Raw genomic sequence first — 23,607 nt, 5'->3', positions numbered from 1 at the left:
CTAGAAGCATTTTAATTTACAACATTAGAGCTTGAGACAACTCTAATGATTAAGAAAAAATATATCAATATCCATTTGCGATTGAAAACAAAAATACAGTCAAGTCAAGGTATCAACAGTCTATTTTTTATGTTGTTTATTGAAAGTGTTAGAAAAACTTTCAATCAAGTAATTGTAAATGAAACGCTAATTTAAGAGAGTTACTAATATTTATTTTATCATTAACTTTTTGGTTATAATCACAGTACGGTAGCTTTTAGTTATAATGTCAATAGATATTTCCTAAATTACTAACGTTGCGTCTATTAAGCATTATATAAAGTGGTCTCCTCGTGTCAAGGGCAGTGAAAAACTATCATTTTCTTACTTGTTAAAGATAAAGACGTTCGAATGTGGGTAGACTTAAATACATCATCGAAAATTGTTAAGACACGTCAGAGATAGTAAATTTTATTTAATCAGAAAGTACAGCGTGACTCTAAGGTAAGTACTTAATATAACAATTTAAGAGCTAAATGTCCACACGAGGTCGACGTGTTGGCGGTGACGTCACTTTGACGCGTCTTCCGTTAACTCGTCGCAGCGGTCCTCTAGCTCGTACTGCGGAAAAATATAACTCGTAAGTGCAAGCTCAGAATAACGACTATGACTAACCAACTATGGTAGGTACTACTAATTAGGGTAAGTACTACAAATTGTCTTGGTTTATCTGGATTATTTATTTATCATTTATTTATTAATTTTATTTATACTTTATTGTAAACCATAACTACATTTTAAACAATAAACACATTAAAAAAAAAACTTTTACAGACTGTGAAGTACAATGGGCGGACTTATGGCTATTTGGCCATTTCTTCCAGACAATCCAATTAAAAGAAGAATAAATTTAATAGAATCTCGAGACAGGGTAGGTGGTTCAGTTATAATGATAAACTTACATGCTAATACAAACACACTAATACTTATACAGAATACACATATAAATGTATACATACATACACACATAAATACATACATACATATATACATCATAATATAACCTTATTATAAACTAATAAATAAATAAAAAAATAATCATTATTATTACAATTGACAAAATTAATAATATACATATTATCTTTAACTCTGAGTGAAAAACATATTAGAACAAAACTCGTTTTATATCGTCTCCAGTTTAAGATAGTGACTTTTTACATACTTCTTAAATGCCTGTAGTGACTCAGTCTCTTTTATTTAAAACGGCAGACTATTCCATAAACTTATAGCTTTAACAGTAAAGGACTAATTGAAAAATTTACTTTTGTGCATCGGCATCTTCAGTACATGACTTCGCAATGTCCTTGATACCGAAGCATCCCTTAGATATTCAAAATTTTCTTTTAAGTAAGATGGAGCCTTAGGATCAAATAACACACAGTACAGTAGAGAAAGAATATGCAGGTTCCGGCGAGAGCGTATAGAAAGCCACTTGAGCTTTAAGCGAAATTGGGAAACATGGTCCAATTTGCGGAGGCAAAATATGAACCGGATAGCAAGATTTTGTAGTCGCTCAAGCTTATTCAGTTGGTCCTCGGTCAAATTAGGATAGCTTGCATCTGCGTAATCTAGAACAGACAGGAGAAGAGAGTTTGCCAAAATAGTTTTGGTAGGGTTTGGTAGAACAGTTCTGAGGCGGCGTAAAGAGCTCAGTGCAGTAAACGTTTTCCGGCTAACTTCCTTAATTTGTACCGACCAAGATAACGTGTCGTCTAAATGCATACCTAGGTCATTAACTGTGCTACAGTAGGGCAGTCTAACACCATTGTACATGATGGCAGGTAAAGTCATACTTTTATATTATGACCTGAGATTTATCAGGGTTAACATTCAGTCCGTACTGCTTGCTCCATTTCAGAATGTTTGCAAGATCCAAGTTGATTGCATCAATTGCACTCGAAAATAATAAATCTGGACATCGTCTGCATACATATGGTAGAGAGAAGAAATAGATTGGATAATTGAATTTATGAAGATTGAAAAGAGTAAAGGAGACAAGACGCCGCCTTGAGGTACCCCAGCTTGCACGACAAGCCACGAAGAGAAAGTCTCGTCAAGGTATACACGTTGTCGTCGTTCTTTGAGGTAACTCAGAAACCAGTTCTTCACCGATGGAGATATATTAAAAGTACGCAACAGACTCAGCAGAATATCGTGATCAACACAACTGAATGCGTTACTAAAATCTAAAAGAGTCAGAACAGTGAGTTGTTTACTATCCATAGCCAAACGAATGTCGTCAGTTACTTTGACAAGAGCAGATACCGTACTATGACCACTACGGAAGCCAGATTGGAGTGGACTGAGAAGCAAGTTTTGGTTAAGGAAAAGGTTTAAGTGATGGAAAACCCACTTCTCGAGGTTTTTGGAAAGGAAAGGAGAGTGGAAATCGGTCGGAAGTCAGTCAAGTTAACTGCACTAGCTTTTTTTGGTAACGGAATAATCTGGGCATCTTTCCAAGCGTCAGGAAATTTACTACATGTAATGGAGTAGTTTAAGATATGTACTAAGATAGGAGTAATAATATTAAGGATGGGAATGATCATATTACGGCTTATGCAATCAGAGCCGATAGCATTCGAGACCACAGACAATACGCTCCTTTTAACATCATATTTAAATATTTATTTATTTATATTATTTTAAGGTTTCTTTGTAATGTATTTGTGGTCTACAATCAGGCATAAAAATAATTGACGTGATCTGATAGGATTTTCTGCATCTTCGGTACCTATATGCATTTGATTTAGCAATTGTTAAAACCCCACAAGTAACTTTGAGTAAATTTTTCAGGAGAGACTAAAATCTATTTATTTAAATATAATATACTGTATATAAATATTTATAATTGCTATATGTTATAGTTCTTTTATATACCTAGCCACAGCTTACTTTTTTTTAATTTTTAAATTTGTTTAGTATACTAATTTAAAAAAAAAAATTTTCACTTGTGTTGTTTTTACAATCAACGTGTTACATGTTTTGTTTTAACACACAACTGAAAGAAAAGTTAATGAAACACAGCAGATTACTTATTAATTTTATTGAAATACCTTTAAATTTTGCACATAAACACACTAACAGTTACTCGCAATCACTTTCCATGTCATTAGTACATTCTAAATTAGTAGTGGGCCATTGTAGAAGATCTTCATAAAATTCTTTGTACTTTATAGGAACATAGGGTATTAATTTTCTTACATCCCCAATTTTTTTAAAGTTTATTGGCTTTTTTGTTGAATAAGCAAGGTTGATGGGAAGGGTGAGATGTTCAGGCAAACAACTTTTTTTGGACATTCTCAAATGGAAGTTTAAAGCATTCATTGTATTGTCAATATATTCCAATGCTTTAATATTTCCAGGATTATCTGCTGTGTGGATGAAATGAGAATACTTTGAGATCAAAAATTTATCTTTTGAGTTTTGGGCACATTTCTCCCATATGAACATTCTGACAAACAAGATTTTTTAAACCATGTCTTCCACCATATTTTAAAGTTGATTATGTCACTTGGTTGTACAAGATGGACAAGAAATTTTGATGGAGAGCTACTAATAATAATTTTCATGATTTGCCTCAATGAATAGATCCTATCTACTTTTTTTAATTTGTGCGCGCGAAGTGACGGTGTTGCCAACTTGAGTGTCAAAACAACATATTTGAAAAAGTTATGTTGTTTTAACAATCAACGGCATTTTGACGATCGTTTTTTTGTACTGATTTGACTGAAGTTGTGTTGTTAAAATACTCATTCTAAATTTGACCATAGACAAGGGATACAAAAATGCAAAAAAATTAATTTCAAAAAAAGTGTTACTTGTGGGGTTTTTTTTTTTTTTTTTAAATAAAGTTATGTCCACAGGCTTAAAGTGCCCATGCTTTTGTTATTCCGATTTTTAGTTTTATTACTGATCGTTTACTTGTTACACTACTGCAGCTACTTGTGGGGTTTTAACAATCACCGATTCATTTGAGAACCAGCATTTCAATGGTTATCCCACTATTATTATCGTCATCACTTCTAAGCTAGTAGGGAAACTTTCTCATCCCTTAGTCGCCTTGTACGACAGCCATTAAAAATTAGTTACATTACAAATTATTATTGTTTGCCTTCAAAACAATTAAGTTTAATTGGGTTTAATTTACCTCATCGAGCTGTAGGCACTTGCCCCACTCGGCGAGCGTGATGCGGTGGTCATCGTCCTCGTCGCAGCGGTCCAGGAAGGGCGCGATGCAGTGCTCCAGAGACATCAGAGGTGCGCGGATCGGGAACAGCTCGTGTCGAGACACGAATCTGCAAGTCAACGTTAGTACAGCTAACAGATACTACCGCACCTGGAGGGCTTTCGATGGCTACCGTCAATTATGGTGGGTAAATGACTATTTTAAACTAAAGTCGAAGCAGTTTCCTTCGATAGCAATAGCTTTCATAAATGTATTAGCTGAAGGACAATGATCTTTGCTTCAATGATATTTGTGAAACGAAAACAAAAAATTACGATTGCCACCATCGATTGGAACAAGGGTTGTTAACGCGGTGTTGAGTAGATGCAGCGTACCTGTCGTTGTCGTGAGCATCAAGATCGCACCACTTCCAGATGGCGGCGTTGGTCCAGCGACGCGTGAGGTTGGACTCCGCCTCGCGCTCCATGACAAGGTAGTGAGGTGAGAGCTCGCGACGCTCCGCCATGTCACGCATAATGTTGAAGAGCCAGTCGCGCATGCGTCGCGGGAAGTCAGACATCTCATTCTCGGAACATTCCTACATACATACATATGTATACAACAGTCCAATATAAACACGCTCACACACTCATGGGTGTTCTGCAGTACATACACAAACCTGGGTGTTCTGAAGTCCACAAAGTGATGTTTTTTTTAAATACAATTAGATCAACAATTAAGCGTACGGTTCACCTGGTAGTAAGCAATTACTACAGCTTATAGACGCCTGAAACATTAGAAGCATCGCACCCTATCATCAGTCCCCCCGGGAGCTCTGGTCACTTCATTTACCGCAGAAACACAACACATCTTGAGATCATTTATTATTTAGCTGTGATCTTCTGTAAATTTGAGGTACTCCCCAGTCGGGCTACTCTAGATTTCAGCAGGATATATCCTGCCGTGCCCTACCTTAAATATATACTAGGAGATTACTCCTGTTAATAAGTTATAGTTACCGGCATCTCTCGGCAGGCGCCGTAGTACTCGATCTGCACGTGGTTGTACTGCGGGCCGCGGCACAGCTCCGAGTTGTCGAGGCACAGGCAACGCTGGCGGTACACCTCACAGTCGGACGGCCACGTCTCGTTTTGGTGCGTGCACACCTGCCATGCAAACAAACAATATTATGCTCAAATTTTCAACTTTAAACCCCGTAATTCATTTTCTTTAGTAGGTAGGCACTACATCTGTATATTTTTTAAGACTAGGTCGGTAAACAAGCGTACGGCCCATATGATAGTAAGCAGTTACTGTAGCCTATAGGAGCTTGTGACACTCTGACCACCTTGCCCACTGCAGAAACACAACACCATTTGAAAGCACTTTTATTTAGCTGCGATCTTCTGTAAGGTTGAGGTATTACTTTCTCAGAGGGGCTGCTCCAGATTTTGAGAAGAATATTTTCTGCTGTGTCCTACCTTAATGAAACCTTCTTATCCATCTTTGTAATTAGGTACTATAATCGTAAATCTGAAGGTTTTTGATGATATACATATTATGTTTTGAGTTAAATAATGTAGACATTACACACAGACATTACATTTCGCTTGACTGGTTTGGGAATTTCTAACCTTCCGGCGGGAGTCGGTCTCGTACGGACACTCCTTGATGCAGTTACAGACGGCGTCACCGTGCTCGTCGATCTCACACACGCGGCCAGCGCTGCAGTGCACCTTCAGGCAGGGGTCTGGGGAGAGAACACTAGTGTAAACCACTTTGTTCTATGGCCAATTTATTCGGTTTAAGCGAGTTTAATATGTAACTCAAGGAAGCAAATACTAATAGCGGTTCTATTTCTAATTAAAAATAAAATATATGTAAACGAAAAAATGTTATAATGATTTTACCATCCATAAAAACTTCATTTTCATGTTCATCGCCGACCTCATTCATCATTTCATTAACACGGGCTCGTTCAGCCTCCTGCGGAAATGGATATTTAAAAACCTATTAAAATCACAGATATATTTATGTATGTTCGGGGATAAGTTCATCGTTTATAAACCGATTTGGATAATTCTTTTTTTGTTAGAAAGGAAATATCACTGGTGTAGTACCATGATAAGGAAACCAGGATCGGATGATAGAATCCCAGAGAAATCGATGGAAACTCGAAAATCCGCACAACTTTTTACTGGGTGTACCGATTTCGATAATTTTTAATTTAATCAAAAGTCGATGTTTATCATGTGGTCACATTTAAATTTCACCGAGATTTGATTACCACTTTTGGAGTAATCTTTAATAATGCGTATTTACTTGACTATTTTTTCGTCTACCTACGTTGTATTACTTGTCGATATAATTGAAGTCGGTTTTTCTTTCGTTTGCCTGCAAACACAATTATTTTTTACGCGCCAAAAAAAGTATAACTTCAATAATAATGGTGATGGTAATGATGATTCAAACGCACCTGGAACTTCTTCTCGTCGAGGCTCTCCGCCCGCCCGAGCTCGAGGTGCTCGCTCTCATCAGCTCGCACCACACCGGCCGCCGGGGGGAACAGGCGCGCCGCCGCCAACATGGCCGGCTCTGTGGTAGTTGTCGTGCGCAGCCTCCGGTGCTTGCGACGTTTCTACAATGCAAAAAAAACTTACAGCTCACCTGACCAACTGAGCTAATGGTAAGATTACCGTAGCTCATAGTCGCCTGCAACACCAGAACTATCGCAAGCACGTTGCCGACCCAACCCGAATCTTTCCCAGGAGCTCCGGTCACCTTACTCACTACAGGTACACAATACCTACTATTTGAAATCGGCATTACTTAATCTAAATTAGACGATTATGTGTTGCAGTTGAATAATCCAATAGCTCTTAAGAATTACGAATACTATTTATTTTAGATCTTTTGATAAATGGCAGTAAACTTCATAAAATGTGTCTTAAAAATCTTCATGCATTTACATTTCTTTTAAACCTATTTTATTATTTACCACGACTGCTTCCGTGGAGCATATCGCCACGACCAGTAAGGCCACCAACAATAAACTTCTCATTTTGATTTCTATCTGAAAAAAAGTAAAAAACATAGTTAATAATGCAGTAGGAAGCTAATAAAATAAAGTAATCGTTAAATTATCACTGTAAAGAACATACGTAAAACACGAATACGTCTATTTAAAAAAAAAAATGATGGTTATTTGTCAATAAAATCATTGAGAATAAAGGTTCATTCTTAGCCACACGCCTCCGCACGCGCGGTCAGTTCTATCGCACAGCGGGCCAATGAGCTTGAACAGTAAACTCAACAGTCTACAACTGTACAAGTCTACATTTGTTTAATATCTAATATGCCTATTCCCCTACATTTATCGTCTGCGAGCGTGACATCGTAGTGCAAGCAGAGAAACAAATTATTACACTATATACCTACTAGGGATCTATAAGAACTAGTCTTTTTATTTATATCAAACTAACCAAAATTTACTTTAAAATATATAATAAGATACTTTAAAGTTAAATTCGCACTAGCGATTAATAAAAATTAATTACTTATGTTTAACGTTTGAATTATTTTTTAAATTCTTTTCTTTTTTTAGGGACTTTTGTCTACACAGACATGTCAGCCCCATCATACCCTAATCATCGTTGTGTACTTATTACAACACATAGGTAGGTACTTAACTTGTCGATGTATATTCTAGGCATATTTTTAATTCAATAGCTAAATTTGAATAAATTTAAAACGAAAATGATCTATAGCCAATTTCTGCACGTAGCTATTTGTAAGTTTGGGCTGAAAGCTGACACCCCATATTAATTTATCATCGCAAGTTCGACTTGCGCGGGCGTCCGGCGAGAGTGCATCGCACCCGCTGACTCGCGGAACACGGAACGCTGAGTCAGAAACGCGACGAGCATTGCCTTGTCAATGAAGTAGGAATGTAAAGAGTACCTGCGTTTGGACGCCGCATCGATTTCATTTCTCATATTCCGTATCGAAATACTTCAATTTATAAAAATATTATTCTCATATATCGTATTAATACGCTAAGGTTAGGATGTTTGTCTCCCTTTTTAGAAAAAACCTCGACCAATATTATATATCATTTTATAGATAATTGCTAACAACTAAGAAAATTATTATTGCTTTTGTTTTTGTAAATTAATTAATTATTAAAATTTTATATAATTATGACGGCTTTAATTTTAAAAACAACGTCAATACGATTGACGGTCAGTACATTTTTTACTTTTTTAACCGACTTCCAAAAAAGGAGGAGGTTCTCAATTCGACTGTATTTTTTTTATGTATGTTACATCAGAACTTTTGACCGGGTGGACCGATTTCGACAAATTTTTTTTTAATCGAAAGGTGGTGTGTGCCAAATTGCCAATTGGTCCCATTTAAATTTATTTGAGACCTAACAACTACTTTTCGAGTTATATTTAATAATGCGTTTTTACTTGCTTTTTTCGTCGACCTACGTTGTATTATACCGCATAACTTTCTACTGGATGTACCGATTTTGATAATTCTTTTTTTGTTGGAAAGGGGATATCCCTAGTTTGGTACCGTGATAAGGAAACCAGGATCTGAAGATGGGATCCCAGAGAAATCGAGGGAAACTCTCGAAAATCCGCAATAACTTTTTACTGGGTGTACCGATTTTGATAATTTTTAATTTAATCGAAAGCTGATGTTTATCATGTGGTCACATATAAATTTTATCGAGATCTGATAATTGCTTTTAGAGTAATCTTTGATAACGCGTAGTTACTTGACTATTTTTTCGTCGATCTACGTTGTATAACACTTCGATGTAATTGAAGTCAGTTTTTTTTCGTTTGCGAGCAAACACAATTATTAGTGTGAATTATTCGCACGGGTATTGCTAGTTAAATTTTATTACATTTATTGCCTGACGCTACCCACGCTATCTACTAAGCAAGAGATAGGCCAATCTGAAAACCTTTAATCCTAAACTTCATTTATATTAATTGTAAGTAAAATTGGCTTATTACTACAAAATATGTACAAAACGTTCTTTGTTAGTAACTCTACACCTTTACACCAAATTGTGTAAAAGCACGTTCAGTAAGTGCACGTGCAAGTAACTTAAATAGACACCTATATACACCTATATAATGTAGGTAACATTCAAGCTAATTCACCGAGGTTCGAGAAGTACCGAGAGTAGGGTTGCCAACCATACTTTATAATAAAGTATTCTACTTTATTTTTGGTAAATATACTTTATACTTTTGCATACAAATAAAGTATATTAAAATACTTTATTTTCAATCTTTACTGTGATGCGTGAAACAAAATACTCATTATGGGTACTTAACTATTTAACGGTACACATAAGGTAAAAAGGATGATGGAAAGGATTTAAAATTACTGAACGAAATGTTAGATGTCAGATGTGGTGTTTTTGAATGTGACAGGACAGGTGACAATCTGACATTTGTCAAAGATGTCACTACTCACTATCAACGATATTGTAGAAAAATTGACCGTTGGCTTTGTTTATATGTAGTTAAGGATTCAATGGTTGGAAAAATGGTTTGACCTTAGCGAAGATAACTGGCTTTCAATACTTCCTAACGTGTCCTTAAAAATGCGGTTAAATTTGAACATTTCTGTACCTCAGAGGTAAACTGTGTCAAGTCCATTTTTTATGAATTTTGCTTTTTCAATGATTTATGTCAAATTTGTTCAGACGGATTTAGTGGTAAATTGCGTCAAGTCCTAACTTCCATAAATAAAAAAATACTCAGAAATAAATTATGTTAAGTGACAAACTAACACAGGGTAAACTAATTTATGTCCCACATAACACTTTGGAATTGTGAAATTTTTACTCAATGGTACAATTTTAAGTTAAGTCCCACATAACACATTTTACCTCCAAGTATTTTATGGCACTTGAATTTTTAATGCATTAGTCCTAAGAAAATAAAAATAATAACAAGGATAAATACCTTAAAAATTACAACCTTTTATAATAAAATAAATTTTTACATATATAATTTATACATATATATATACGTACATTTGTGGCAAACCGTGTCACGAAAGCTGATATTGAAAGGCGGAGATCGCGTAATGACTCTAGACTGAACAAAAGTGGGGTGTCCTTAAAGTACAGTTTTAAAATAAATAATAAAGATGTATATGTATCGTTTCGCCGACGATATTATCATCTTTGCGGAGACGTTGGATGAGTTAGGCCAAATGCTGGCCGGCCTAAACGAGTCCTCCCGACGTGTCGGTCTCTGTATGAACTTGGATAAGACGAAAGTTATGTTTAACAACCGAGTCATACCGATACCGGTATCGATCGATGGTACCCTTCTCGAGGTTGTTCAGGATTTACCTAGGCCATACTATCCAACTAGGCCGCAACAACTTCGAGAAGGAGGCCGATAGGAGGGTTCGGTTGGGCTGGGCGGCGTTTGGCAGGCTCCGTCGAGTCTTCGCTTCGAAGATTCCGCAATGCTTGAAGACAAAAGTTTTCGAGCAATGCGTCCTGCCTGTGTTAACGACATACGGAGCCGAGACGTGGACACTGACGAAGGGACTGGTCCACAAGTTTAAAGTCGCTCAACGTGCAATGGAACGGGCTATGCTTGGGGTCTCTCTCAAAGACAGGATTAGAAATTCGACTATCCGCGAGAGAACGAAAGTAACCGACATAGCCCACAGAATTAGCAAGTTGAAGTGGCAGTGGGCTGGTCATCTGTGTCGCAGCACCGATGGCCGTTGGAGTAGACGAGTCCTGGCGTGGAGACCGCGTCTTGCCAAACGCAGTGTGGGACGTCCTCCGGCCCGTTGGACCGACGATCTACGTAAGATTGCCGGTGTAGGCTCGATAAGGATTGCGGAAGACCGGGATATGTGGCGCGAACTTGGTAAGGCCTATGTCCAGCAGTGGACTGCAATAGGCTGAGCTGACTGACTGACTGACTGATGTATATGTATGTAAAACCTTTTTTCTCAATACTCTTTGCATTTCCCAAAGCTTTGTCGATGTTGCTCTTAAAAAAGAATAAATGGGCCTTATCTGAACTAGTAGACACAAATGTAGAGGAGTTGACAGTTTGGTCTGACAAGTGTGCTGGACAAAACAGAAATTTCATTTTGGCTTCTTTTTATATTAAGCTTTTGAAAAAATTACCTATAAAAGTGACAAATCACAAGTACCTCTTAAAAGGTCATACGGTCATAGGTTGATGTACAACACTCTGTAATCGAAAGACTGGACAGTTTCCAAATCAATTTGGGATGGATGCCTTGGGATTGGATGCAATTTGTGCGGAGTTGTAATTCACCCAACAATCCCATGGAAGTCATAACCATGGAAACCAATGAATTCAAAAACTTTAAGTCATTGTATTCGAGACCTGAAGCTCCTCTTGTAATAAGAAAAAAAGGTGCCAATAGCCAACAAGTGCTAATTTCCGAAATGGTTTGGATGCAAGTAAGAGCATCAGCGCCAGATATCATATTTTATAAAACGAGTTTTAATGATATTGAATATCAGAGCACAGACTTAAGAAGAGGTACAAAACGTTTACCAAGACCATGGCCTGAAGATGTACAACCCATAAGGTCAGGTAGAAAACCTGTAAATTCTAATAATTGTGTTTGCTCGCAAACGAAAAAAAAAACCAACTTCAATTACATCGACGAGTAGTACAACGTAGATCGACGAAAAAATTGTCAAGTAACTGCGCGTTATCAAAGATTACTCAAAAAGTAGTTATCAGATCTCAATAAAATTTATATGTGACCACATGACAAACATCAGCTTTCGATTAAATTAAAAATTATTAAAATCGGTACACCCAGTAAAAAGTTATTGCGGATTTTCAAGAAGTTCCCTCGATTTCTCTGGGATCTCATCATCAGATCCTGGTTTCCTTATCATGGTACTAAACTAGGGATATCTTCTTTCCAACAAAAAAAGAATTATCAAAATCGGCACACCCAGTAAAAATTTATTCCAGATTTTCAAGAATTTCCATCAATTTCTCTGGGATCCTATCATCAGATCCTGGTTTCCTTATCATGGTACTAAACTTGGGATATATCCTTTCCAACAAAAAAAGAATTATCAAAATCGGTACATCCAGTAGAAAGTTATGTTTAATACAACGTAGGTCGACGAAAAAAGCGTCAAGTAAAAACGCATTATTAGATATAACTCGAAAAGTAACTACTTTTGTTAGATCTCAAATAAATTTAAATGGGACCAATTGGCACACACCACCTTTCGATTAAAAGAAAATTTGTCGAAATCGCTCCACCCAGTCAAAAGTTCTGATGTAACATACATAAAAAAAAATACAGTCGAATTGAGAACCTCCTCCTTTTTTGGAAGTCGGTTAAAAAATATAAAGATTTGATGACTTCTCTACAATGGGTCCCAACAATTTTTCACGATTACTATAAAATATTGCAGCATGGAGCATAAATACCGGAATTCCCCGAAGAAGACGATTGAAAAAAAAATAGTTTAAGAAGGAAAGTGAATGTATACAGTTTTGAAATTAATAAATAAACATCAAGCTATAACAATTTTGTTTCATTTTCACTTATCATAATGTTCACTGTTGTTGGATTAGTCTATTATATTAAAATCCTTACTAAATAATAAAATACATACATAAGTTATCTGTCTGTCTATTCCCTTTTAAAGCTTAAATGCTAAACTTTTCATATAAAATTATATAGTTGTATGGAAATAGTTTGCAGTACAAATATATAATTTTGAATTTCGTCATAAAATGAAATAATGTAGACAAAACCACGGCTGAAAGTATAATTCTTAATAGATAATGGACTTAAAACAGTAATTTTATTAATATAGGTAAGTAATATATTTTCGGAGAACAACGCGTTAAGTCCTTCTATGAACGTTAGGTACATGCTAAAATATTTTTAACACTATGATATTAAAAAGTACTCCTTTAAGCATAAAAACCATGATAATAATCAATGTTTCCTAAAAACATTTAAAAATAAAATGTAAAATTCATATAAATTTTTCATAATCTGCCTCTCCTGTAAAGTTCGCCAATTGTGACTTGACACACATTACCTCTGAGGTACTGATTTTGAAATGATAATTATAAAAACTAAATTACAAGACGGATTAAATATTAAGATGCAGGATATATAATCCGAATGTATAAGACTTAAAGAGATCCAAATAAATATCGCTAATGATGATAAAGAATTTTCAGTGAAAAGTACAGTTGAAAAATGGCAATATATACTTAAAAATGCACCTGATAGCTTACCAAATATAAAAAAATTTTTCTTACTTACTTTCTGTTCCCACTACTTAAGCTTTCACTGAAAGGGTTTTTTTAGTAATGAATCTAAAGTAGCGAGAAGAGAGAAATATAGCGTCAATAAATTTAATTAGAAACGAATTTTTATTTATATAAATTTAAATATTGATTGTTAAATAAGTTTGAAACATTTAAACATAACAAAAAATTGTTAGTATGTGCTAAAGGCACACAAAAATACGTTTTTAAAGCAATAAAAACATAAAATTTGAAAAATACTTTTTTTTTCTTCCAAATACTTTATTTTTTCCTATCCAAACCATGTTATACGTTTTTTTTGTCAAAAAAAGTTGGCAACCCTAACCGAGAGCTCGATAGCGACAAAAGTTCATAGTTAAACATTTCCTGCGAATAACGCCGCACAGTGGGACAGAACCGTGCGTACCGTCTCAAAAATAGCTTTTCGTAATGTTCTATATTTAATATTTCGTTAATGCATATGTCTAGCTGAATGTTCAATGCATATTATATAGCAGTTGAAATACACTATTTCTCATTTTTTGTATTAGAATAAGGCTTGCAAGTTGACGCTCAAAATTATGTCAATTATGTAGAACAAAATTTCACCAGTTTACATGGTCATATTTGCATTACTTTACCAGCAAATTTGTAAGTGTGATATATGGTTAGAATGGTGATGAAGTACTCTATTTAAAAATAATTTAAGTGAACCATTATGTGAAACCTGGGGAGGTAAAGAATTTTTCTTTCAGGACCTAATATTCTATCCTTATTAGAAACTTTGCATAGACTTTTGACAGTTAGCGGTGTCTGCCCATGTCGTAATTTTTATAGCATCGTATAGAGCAGCTAATTTAAAAGTCAGGGCAAAAAAAATTGAGTGCCCGAATCTGCCCCCCTTGAAATGAAACGAAAAATGGCTAATGGGGAGAAAATACAAAATATTCCAAAAATTATTTTAGTTCTGATTAATGAGATTTTTGGATATTTAGATCACTTTTGACCTTTTTTTCTTAAAAAATATTATCTATTTACTCAATCTTTAGGTAAAGTGGGAGTTTTGGGTAATGTATTAGTATGTAGTATATTTTTTTTTATCGTGGGGTCAGATGTGGTTAATGTTTGTTATCACTGTGTGAATTACACGTTTCTCATATGGTTTATGTATTTCTCTATCACGGTGAAGGAAAAGGGAGCAAGTGGTATCTAGTTATAGTTGTTAGTGTACATTATCAGTACTTACGTACTACTAACCACCTTCATAGATAGTGGTTAGGAACTTGATAATGACACTAGATAGTAATATTTTTTCACACGAAATTTCAGTATAAAAGTTATTGATTTACGTTGTCATTTACCAGTACTTTAGTGTGCTTTAACATAATATAGTCTTCACCATTTATTCAGATTGCATCAAAGCCAGATAATATAAATGCTTACGAATACGGTTTGTCTACGTTACACGCGTGGATCAGGTGCATGGAGCTAATTTTACATATTTCATATAACCTTTCATTTCAAAAATGGGCTGCGAGAACTTCGGAAGGTAAAAAAAGTAAAGAAGACAAGAAAAAGTTTGTACGAAGTTTGTTTCGAAGCCGGATGGGATTGCACGTTGATAAGCCCCGACAAGGAAGTGAAAACAGTAATGACAGCTCGGCGTTTTTTTGAGAACTACTACTGCGCTTCAGAAATTACAGGGGTTGACGAGGAACTTATTAAAAGGTTCTATAAGGTTATTCTGCAAACCATGGCATCCGGTATTGCTGTAAATCCAGAAAAATTTGGTGAATATACTCGTGCAACCGCACAAATGTACGTAACAAAATATATGTGGTATAATATGCCTTCTTCAGTACATAAAATCTTAATACATGGGGAAAGTATAATAAGACATTTTGCTGTTCTGCCCATTGGTCATTTATCTGAGGATGCCCAAGAATCGCGTATTAAAGATTACAAAAAATTCAGATTGCATCATGCTAGAAAATGCTCTAGGTCCGCAACAAACGAAGACGTATTTCACGGTCTTCTATTTACATCAGATCCTTATATATCAAGTATCAGAAAACTATCAGTCACTATATCCAAGAAATTGTTAGAGGAAGCTAAGAACCTCTTAGCTATTTAAATCGAAATAATTTCGTACATTATTTGTAAAACATATTTTTGAAGTGGGTTATTATAACATAAAATAGGTTTATCAATATCATAAAACTGTAAAATTATAATTCAATAAGTTAACCAAACCATGGTTTAATATTAAAATAATATATTTTTATTTTGTTTTATTTTATATTATTTATTAAACATTTGACAATGATACATTCATTATTGGATTGTATGTACTCTGGAGACACTACATACCAAATTTCAGCGATTTACTTCAATCAACAAAAAAGTTACAGATTTTTGAGACGGTACGCACGGTTCTGTCCCACTGTGCGCCGGCATGTGATGACTTCATCCACATGTGTTTAAGATATGATAAACAGTAAAACAGATCGGCACATTGTCATCGAAATTCATGTTGACCTCACTTAATTATTTTGACTAGCCTGTTGGCGCAGTCTGTAGTGACCCTAATTTAGCTCCGGGGGCTGTAGGTTCGATTCCCATGATTCGGGTGTAAGATATATATTTATTTATATATGTATTATTTATAAGTATATTTATCGAGAAATAACATATATGTAATTATACCAGTCGACTGTTACCTATAATACAAGCATTATTTATTTATTTATTTAATTAGTATGACATGGATTTAATGGACTACAAATGGGAATTGATCACACTATGTTCAACAAGCTTTTGAATTGGATTTACTTTTAAAGAGCTTTTTTAAATATTTTAAGCCGTATATATCTGGCAACTTTATCATACTAATGTTTGCTTCTTAATAACGACTTTTGACTTTAACATTAAATATCATTAAAAATAGGGTCAGAGCGATACCGTATCTGTACCTATTAGTATGATCTTGAAACCTATCTGGTTGTATATAATATTTGACGAAATAAAATGAATGGCATTTTTTAACTAAAATAAATATAAGAATGAATCTCAATGTCTTTATGTCAAATCAAAATCCACCTATGTCAAAATTCATTATAAATCGAAAACTTAAATCGAATTTTTGGCTCCTCCCTTGCTGTTCGATTTATAGAGGTTCTACTGTATAATAAATTTATTACCGTTTATTTCAATTAAAATCACATTGTTGTAATTGCGTCAGCGCTTCATGATGATGATGATTTATTTACGAAACGACACCGCGATTGCGGATCAAATCTATATTCCTTTAAATTGAACATGTTGTCAACGACACTAATGGCACCAATCTATAAAATCAACCTCGAGATTTTTTAAGTAATTGGTAATAAACCTAGATATGAAATAATCGTTTGTTGATGATGGCAAGCGATGAAAAAAATAGGACATAGAAGGTTCGTATATGTAACGTATAATAAATAAGTAAAGTTAATGCATGTTCAAAATATTTTCTCAGCAACAGAACATTAAGAGGCAGATTCCTTAAAGGCCTGCTAAATTGTATAATAAAATCTTTGTTTTTTTCAGAGGAACACATTGTATAATTTTCCAATTCCAATTTTAAGTAATCAACTAATGTCTTATATCTCTCTTTCTTTTATAGAAAAGATACTAAGTAGTGTATTCAACCTTACGTTTGTATTTTAGATGTCAAAGTCAACGGAGCAAGTAACAATATTGTCTTAATTAATGACTGCTAACGTCACAGGCTCTCTATCATGTCCACGACCTATTTGCCTATTTACGACTAGTTATTGAAAGAGATTGAAGAAAGAAATAATATTTGTAATTGGCGTAACGACACTGGGATCATATCGCGCCCATTTGTTTCCATTGACCCAAATATGCCTCTTATTACCTTCAGTAGTGACCATTCAATTACGGAAATTTAAAATTGCTTCGCTGAAACTAAGTACAACGAACCTTTTAAATTTGTTTTCTAGCGCTTAATTTTTGAAGTAGAATTTCTTTACGCACGCTTGACTTGGGGAGTAAGCGGGTGAATGCGTGACGAGAGCGTTACGAAAAGTGTGATCGGGCGAGGTGAACGGAAGCTAAGAGGGAGATATAAGTTAGAAGGAACTCCAGAAGTTGTACTTCAGTCGTGTGGTCTAAAGCACACTCGTTTTTTTTAAGTAAAACTTCTCGTCGTCACGCATTCACTAGCTTACTCCCCAAGTCAAGCATACGCAAAGAAGTTTTACTCCAATAAATTCGTAATTTAGACCAAATAATTTTAGAATTATTTGGTCTAAATTACGAATTAACTGAGGTAGGGCACAGCAAGAATTTCCTGCTCAAAATATGGAGCAGCCCGACTGGGGTAGTACCTCCTTACAGAAGATCACAGCTAAATAATACTGTTTTCAAGCAGTATTGTGTTCCTGTTGGTGAGTAAGGTGACCAGAACTCCTGGGGGGATTGGGGATTGGGTCGGCAACGCGCTTGCGATGCTTCTGGTGTTGCAGGTTTCTATAAGCTACGGTAATCGCTTACCATCAGGTGAGCCGTACGCTTGTTTGCCGACCTAGTGACATAAAAAAAAATCCTTAACACCCCATAATGTGTGACAGTTTATCGGCGACATTAGCGCTTAATTAATGCGCCATGTTTTTAGTTTCCCCGTTGATCCCAGTGCCCATTGAAAATAAACTGGTAGTGATCTAATTACTTTAGAAGAATATACATACACTTTAGAAGAATATACATACGTACATAATGCATTAGGTATGTTGTTTTGTTTTTTGATAAAGATTAGATAAAGTATTATTTCTGTTAGAAGCTATTCATTGATCGTTGTTATAAAGACACTTTTTGTTTATATCATCACATTTGGTGGAGCGTATCATGAATATTTTTAAACATTTAATATCGCCGGCGATAACCTACGACCGGCAACCTCGTTACCGAATCTACGGATCTGTGTCGTCGAGTGTTTTATGACTTCCAAAAAATAATACCCCATTTTGTCTTTTTATATGGGTCAAAATGGATAACGTAGCGCATTTATATGCATATTGTTTTAACGCTTATCGTTAGTGTTTATCATCATCATCATCATTACAGCCTATACAGTCCACTGCTGGATATAGGCCTCCACAAGTTCACGCCAAAAATAATGTGAACTCATGTGTTTTGCCCATAGTCACCACGCTGGGCAGGCGTGTTGGTGACCGCAGTACCTACTGGCTTTGTCGCACCGAAGACGCTGCTGCCCGTCTTCGGCCTGTGTATTTCAAAGCCAGTAGTTGGATATATATTGGTAGTGTTTATGCAGTCACATAAATGTTTCAAACGTAGATCCTAAGAAAACGGCAGGAAAAACAAAGAAAAATAGGAATACTTTAGAAATTCTTTAGGCTTTAGGATATGTTATACTTACTACCATTGGAAAATATGAACTAATTTGTAAATTGTACTAACAAACTCACAGTAATACAGACTAATAATAAGTCGAAAAAAAGTAATACCAATTAGTTATTTTTGTAATAGGAACAATACTTACAAATAAAATAAAATTATTAATATTTAATATTTTGGAAATCGCCTGTTAGATTATTTAGTTTAGATTTGTTTGAGACGGTGTTTCCTAATTACCCAATCTGGTAAGGAAGAGCGAAACTTTCCGTTTAAAATAGATTTTAGTGCCTACATAACACACTGAAACAAACCGTAACCATTAACTTAACATTCAAAAGCTCCATTGTTTTAGAAACAGACTGTAAGTCGTCACAAAAGACTGATTGGAAATCGTATCAACAGAACTTTATGAGAAAAGTAGATATTTTTATGGAGATTATATAATACTTATAACAACGTATTTCAAGAATTTAGCTGGGGTTAGTTTAATTATTCTTTAGTTCTAGCTATTTTTCAGCTATTGAATTAAGATAATAACGTTACTGAATTTGTTTTTAAATTTCTTAACGGCCTTTAGAAAAATAGAGACTATTTGTAATTTCCACGAGTGTCATTCGTCAGACTTGTCGAGAGACATTCGTTATTTACATTTTGAGAGTTCCAATGCATGTGATTTTGCTATATAATTTTGTAATTTGGGTCACAAAGACATTGATCCTGCGAATATCGTTTAGCTGTTATTCGCGCGGACGGAAGCTCAGCTATCTGGTGTCCGCCGCGCGATAGCCGCGACCCCGCTGCCGCAGATAAAATATAAAAAATATGACTACTATTGTGTCACACAAAGTTTCACGCCGTAGTGTGTGTTAATATCAGCTTCATAGAATTTATCATTTGATAATATTCACAAAGTTTGACCTATTATGATATTATGTACCTACTAACCTAAAATATTTATAAGTAAGTATGTATATTCGATAATATAGGTATAATAATGAGAATTGGGGTGATTTGATTTACATGTAGTAGGCGATTTTCTTTCTTTGTGTCAAAAATTTCTTGTTTAAACATTGATAAAAAAAGTAAACTAGCGTTGTAAGTGACTAAGGGGACGAGTATGGTCTGCCTTGATATTCTTTAAAGCTTAGTTTTGTAAAGATAAATTCTTTAATTAATTATCATAATAACATAACAATATAAATAAAAACTCAATCCACTAACTCAAAACTACTATTGTAATAAATTTTCTTCATTACCTACGCTCAAAGTTGTTGACATGCCCGATTAAAATGAATTGATGACAAGCTAAGCGCTTCGTGACATTCGTTTGGTTTCAAAGCTTCATCAGTAACTTTGTTAAGAGTTGAGACCTCTGTGATGCAAATAACGTATCTTTATGTTATTTACAAGAACTGACATATAATCTTATAGGTATCTATAATGATACCTTTGATATCTTTCAATAAGCTCTTACGAGGCAATATCTCCCTCTATCAACTCTACTATTATAACCTTTGAGAGTAAATAAATCGTTTGTAGTTGATACAATTTTTGATTTTTATGTAAGTTTTTAACATAGGTGTCCGTAGGCGTCAGGCTATAACATAAGGATTCATATATTCATTCATCTAGTAAATTTTTGTTGTTTCTCGACTAAGGGTAACACTATAAACCCGTGCCGTGGGGACGGTCTTACGTGACACTGATAATATTTATTTGAGTGCTTATTTTTTGTCAAATTGTAGATAAATAAAATAATCTAAAGAATAAATAAAAACGACGTAAATTAAACGTGAACCGTACTTTGTTTAAGCTTGTCACTACCAAACGAGACCCAAGGCTCCCAGGATAAGACAAATTGAAATAAGAGTTTACAAAGATTGATGTATATTTGTTCAAATACAATTTACCGTTTGTTCAACTTACAACAGTAAAATATGAAAGATGTTAAAGTTCTATTTCGGTAGGTAGTGCCCGTGTTTCCTATTTTATTGATCGCGACGACCTACATCCTTGTTGTTGTTGCGGAATACTGCACGACACAACAAAATGCCGACGCGTATGATTTTATTGTTCGAGATTCGATGAGCAATGCATCGCGTTGCAGTTTTTAAAACAACCAGCCAGTAACAATATATTAAAATATTTTCTGATTCTCTAAATAAAAATACACGACTTTGTAAAATGGCGATTCAATTGCTTTGAAGTCTACTTGAATGAAGAAGTTTTTGATATGCTTTAATTCGAAACGATTTTGAAAACAGTAAAAAATATATGCATTTAATTTTCTAAAATCCAAAATCTTAAAAAGTCTTCATAACTGCAAAAATAATTACGGAGCCTGAACATAGGTATTCTTTTAAAAGTGATACTAAGACATGAAAAAATTTTAATATTTTGTCAAACAAATATTTCCACCAGAGTGTATATTAAAATATTTAATAGTGATTTTAACTTATGTTCAGTAGTCAGTATTAGTATTTTTGTGCTATGGTAAAACAAAAGATTAGAAATTAAATCTACCGTATCCAATAAAGAAAACAGGTCTGGGATTCAGCCCTTTGCAAAGTCTATTCCCAAAACTTGTTCCTGAGGCATGAAAAGGAAAAAAAGTTTAACCTCGATTCTTAGTAGATGTACAAAAACTTTTAATTTTTCAAAAAAATATATTTTATAGTGGGGAGACTAATTAAAAGAATACAATACAAAGTTTTGTTTCTTCAACTACTGGTCCCATCTTACATCTAATCGAAAAAAAAAAAAATTGAAATATCATAAATTAAAGTAAGACCAATAAAGTTAAAAAATAAATCGATTTAGCTAAAATCCATATAAAATACTTTCTTAGTTTTCTCAATAATAAGAATATCGTACGCCTGTTTTTAAGATGAGTGATATTTTAGTAATAAAAAGCTGATAATTAAAACTATGCTGAACTCACCTCAGTGTGTCTTGTGTGCGTCAGGCCGAAGCTGTCCTCTGTCGCGGAGGAGCGCGCGGCGACGACTGCGCTGGCGCAGCGTCTCACACGCTTGTCGAGAGGCTCATGCGCTCCCGGCCCACCCCCCATTGCCCCTAGTTTGCCGTTGTCTGGGCTTCTTAACCGACTTCCAAAAAGGAAGGAGGTTTTCAATTCGATTGTAGTTATAATGTAGGTATCAGAAATTAATTTTGACCGATTTCAATGAATTTTTTAATCGAAAGGTGTTGCGTGTCATGTGGTTCCATTTAGATTTAACGGAAATCTGAAAACTAGTTACTTTTATGCGTATTTACTTGAATATTTTTTCGTCTTCCTGCGTTGCATTACACAGTATAACTTTTCACTGGGTTTGCCAATTTTGATGATTTTCTTTAATCGAAAGCTAATACTTGTCACGTGACTTCTTTTAAATTTGATAGAAACCTGATTAGGACTTTTTGAGAAATGTTTGACAATGCTTATTTAGTTGACTATTTTTTCGTTACCTACTCTACGTTGTATTACTTGTCGATGTAAGTAATTGAAGTCGATTTTTTTTAGTTTGCGAGCAAACATAATTATGTGCTTGTGTATTGTGTGTTGCCGGACTATCGACAAAGAAGTAAATCCTAGAGAGCCGTCGAGTGGTGAGGCGTTTATTTATTAATTAAAAAATGGAAGTGTATCCCTTTAAAAAGTGTTTTAGATGGAAAATAAGCCTTTGCTACTTTAGAAAATGTACTTACTTTATATAGAAAAATATATCAGAACTTTGTGTTACAGTGGATGGGATAGGGTATATAAATGAAACACATAGCTTTTTACAAAAAGTATGTCTCTATTACAGAGGGCGCGCGTCCTCAGTCGCTAGCCGTGCGCACACGCACACATGCGCACGCACACCCGCATACACGTACACACACGTACGCACGTCTGCGTACAAGCCCACGTGGGCACACGGCCGCAGCGGCACGGACACTTGACATTTTACCGAAAGAGAACACTATATAATACAAAGTTTAGACCCCTCACGAGCTACACGCAAATATAGGTAACTAGAACAGTAGATTGTTCCTGGCCGAATGTTACAAGGGTCTAAACTTTGCTCACATAATCGTGACATGATCTGGGCTTGATACACTCGTACCATCACGTCAAACTATTAAACGTCTAGTATATCTATGTAAAAAATACAAATAAGATCAGTTTTAAAGGTACACGTTACTTGGAATTTAACACAGAAATAATTTTTGTATTTTAGAATTACAAATAGTTACATCAATTTGAATACGATGGGCTACGCAAGTTGACAACAAAACTTGTAAGACGTACACCTGAGTAGGCCTGACTCGAATCAAAGAAGAATCGTAGTTAATTGTAATCATAACTTGAGAAACATACAGAACAGCGTGATTGTATCGAAGCTCGTTGACATGTCAGGCTGTGCGTTCCTTTCGATACGTAGCCATAGACAATAAGACGCGATTCTGCCGTTTCGATCGTTTTCAAACGTTCGATCAGTGACTGAACGTGGTATTTATTACAGTTTACTTCTTAAGAATAGAGGTATAAACAACATGGTGAGTGAAAACGTGTGAAAATAACTTAATTTTGAAAACAGAGTATCTTATAAAAAAAAGTCGTTGATTTATTGTCTGACATTATTATGACAAGTCACAATCAAAACATTAATT

General features: G+C 34.9%; 1 protein-coding gene across 1 annotated transcript; it reads right to left on the bottom strand.

The window, feature by feature from the left end:
* Positions 1-190: 190 nt before the first annotated feature.
* On the bottom strand, positions 191-21,940 carry LOC123658087 (SPARC). Its single transcript, XM_045593559.1, has 9 exons — positions 21,893-21,940; positions 7,203-7,277; positions 6,681-6,842; positions 6,115-6,190; positions 5,839-5,954; positions 5,224-5,370; positions 4,600-4,802; positions 4,187-4,334; positions 191-600 (listed from the first exon to the last, which is right to left on the bottom strand). The coding sequence occupies exons 2-9, from the start codon at positions 7,263-7,265 to the stop codon at positions 550-552; spliced, it is 966 nt and encodes a 321-aa protein (XP_045449515.1). The 5' UTR covers positions 7,266-7,277; positions 21,893-21,940; the 3' UTR covers positions 191-549.
* Positions 21,941-23,607: the final 1,667 nt, after the last annotated feature.

The sequence above is a fragment of the Melitaea cinxia genome, chromosome 11 (genome assembly GCF_905220565.1).
Source record: "Melitaea cinxia chromosome 11, ilMelCinx1.1, whole genome shotgun sequence".
Taxonomy (NCBI): domain Eukaryota; kingdom Metazoa; phylum Arthropoda; class Insecta; order Lepidoptera; family Nymphalidae; genus Melitaea; species Melitaea cinxia.
Note: the sequence above shows the minus strand (reverse complement) of the source record. Positions and strands in the feature narration are given on the sequence as shown.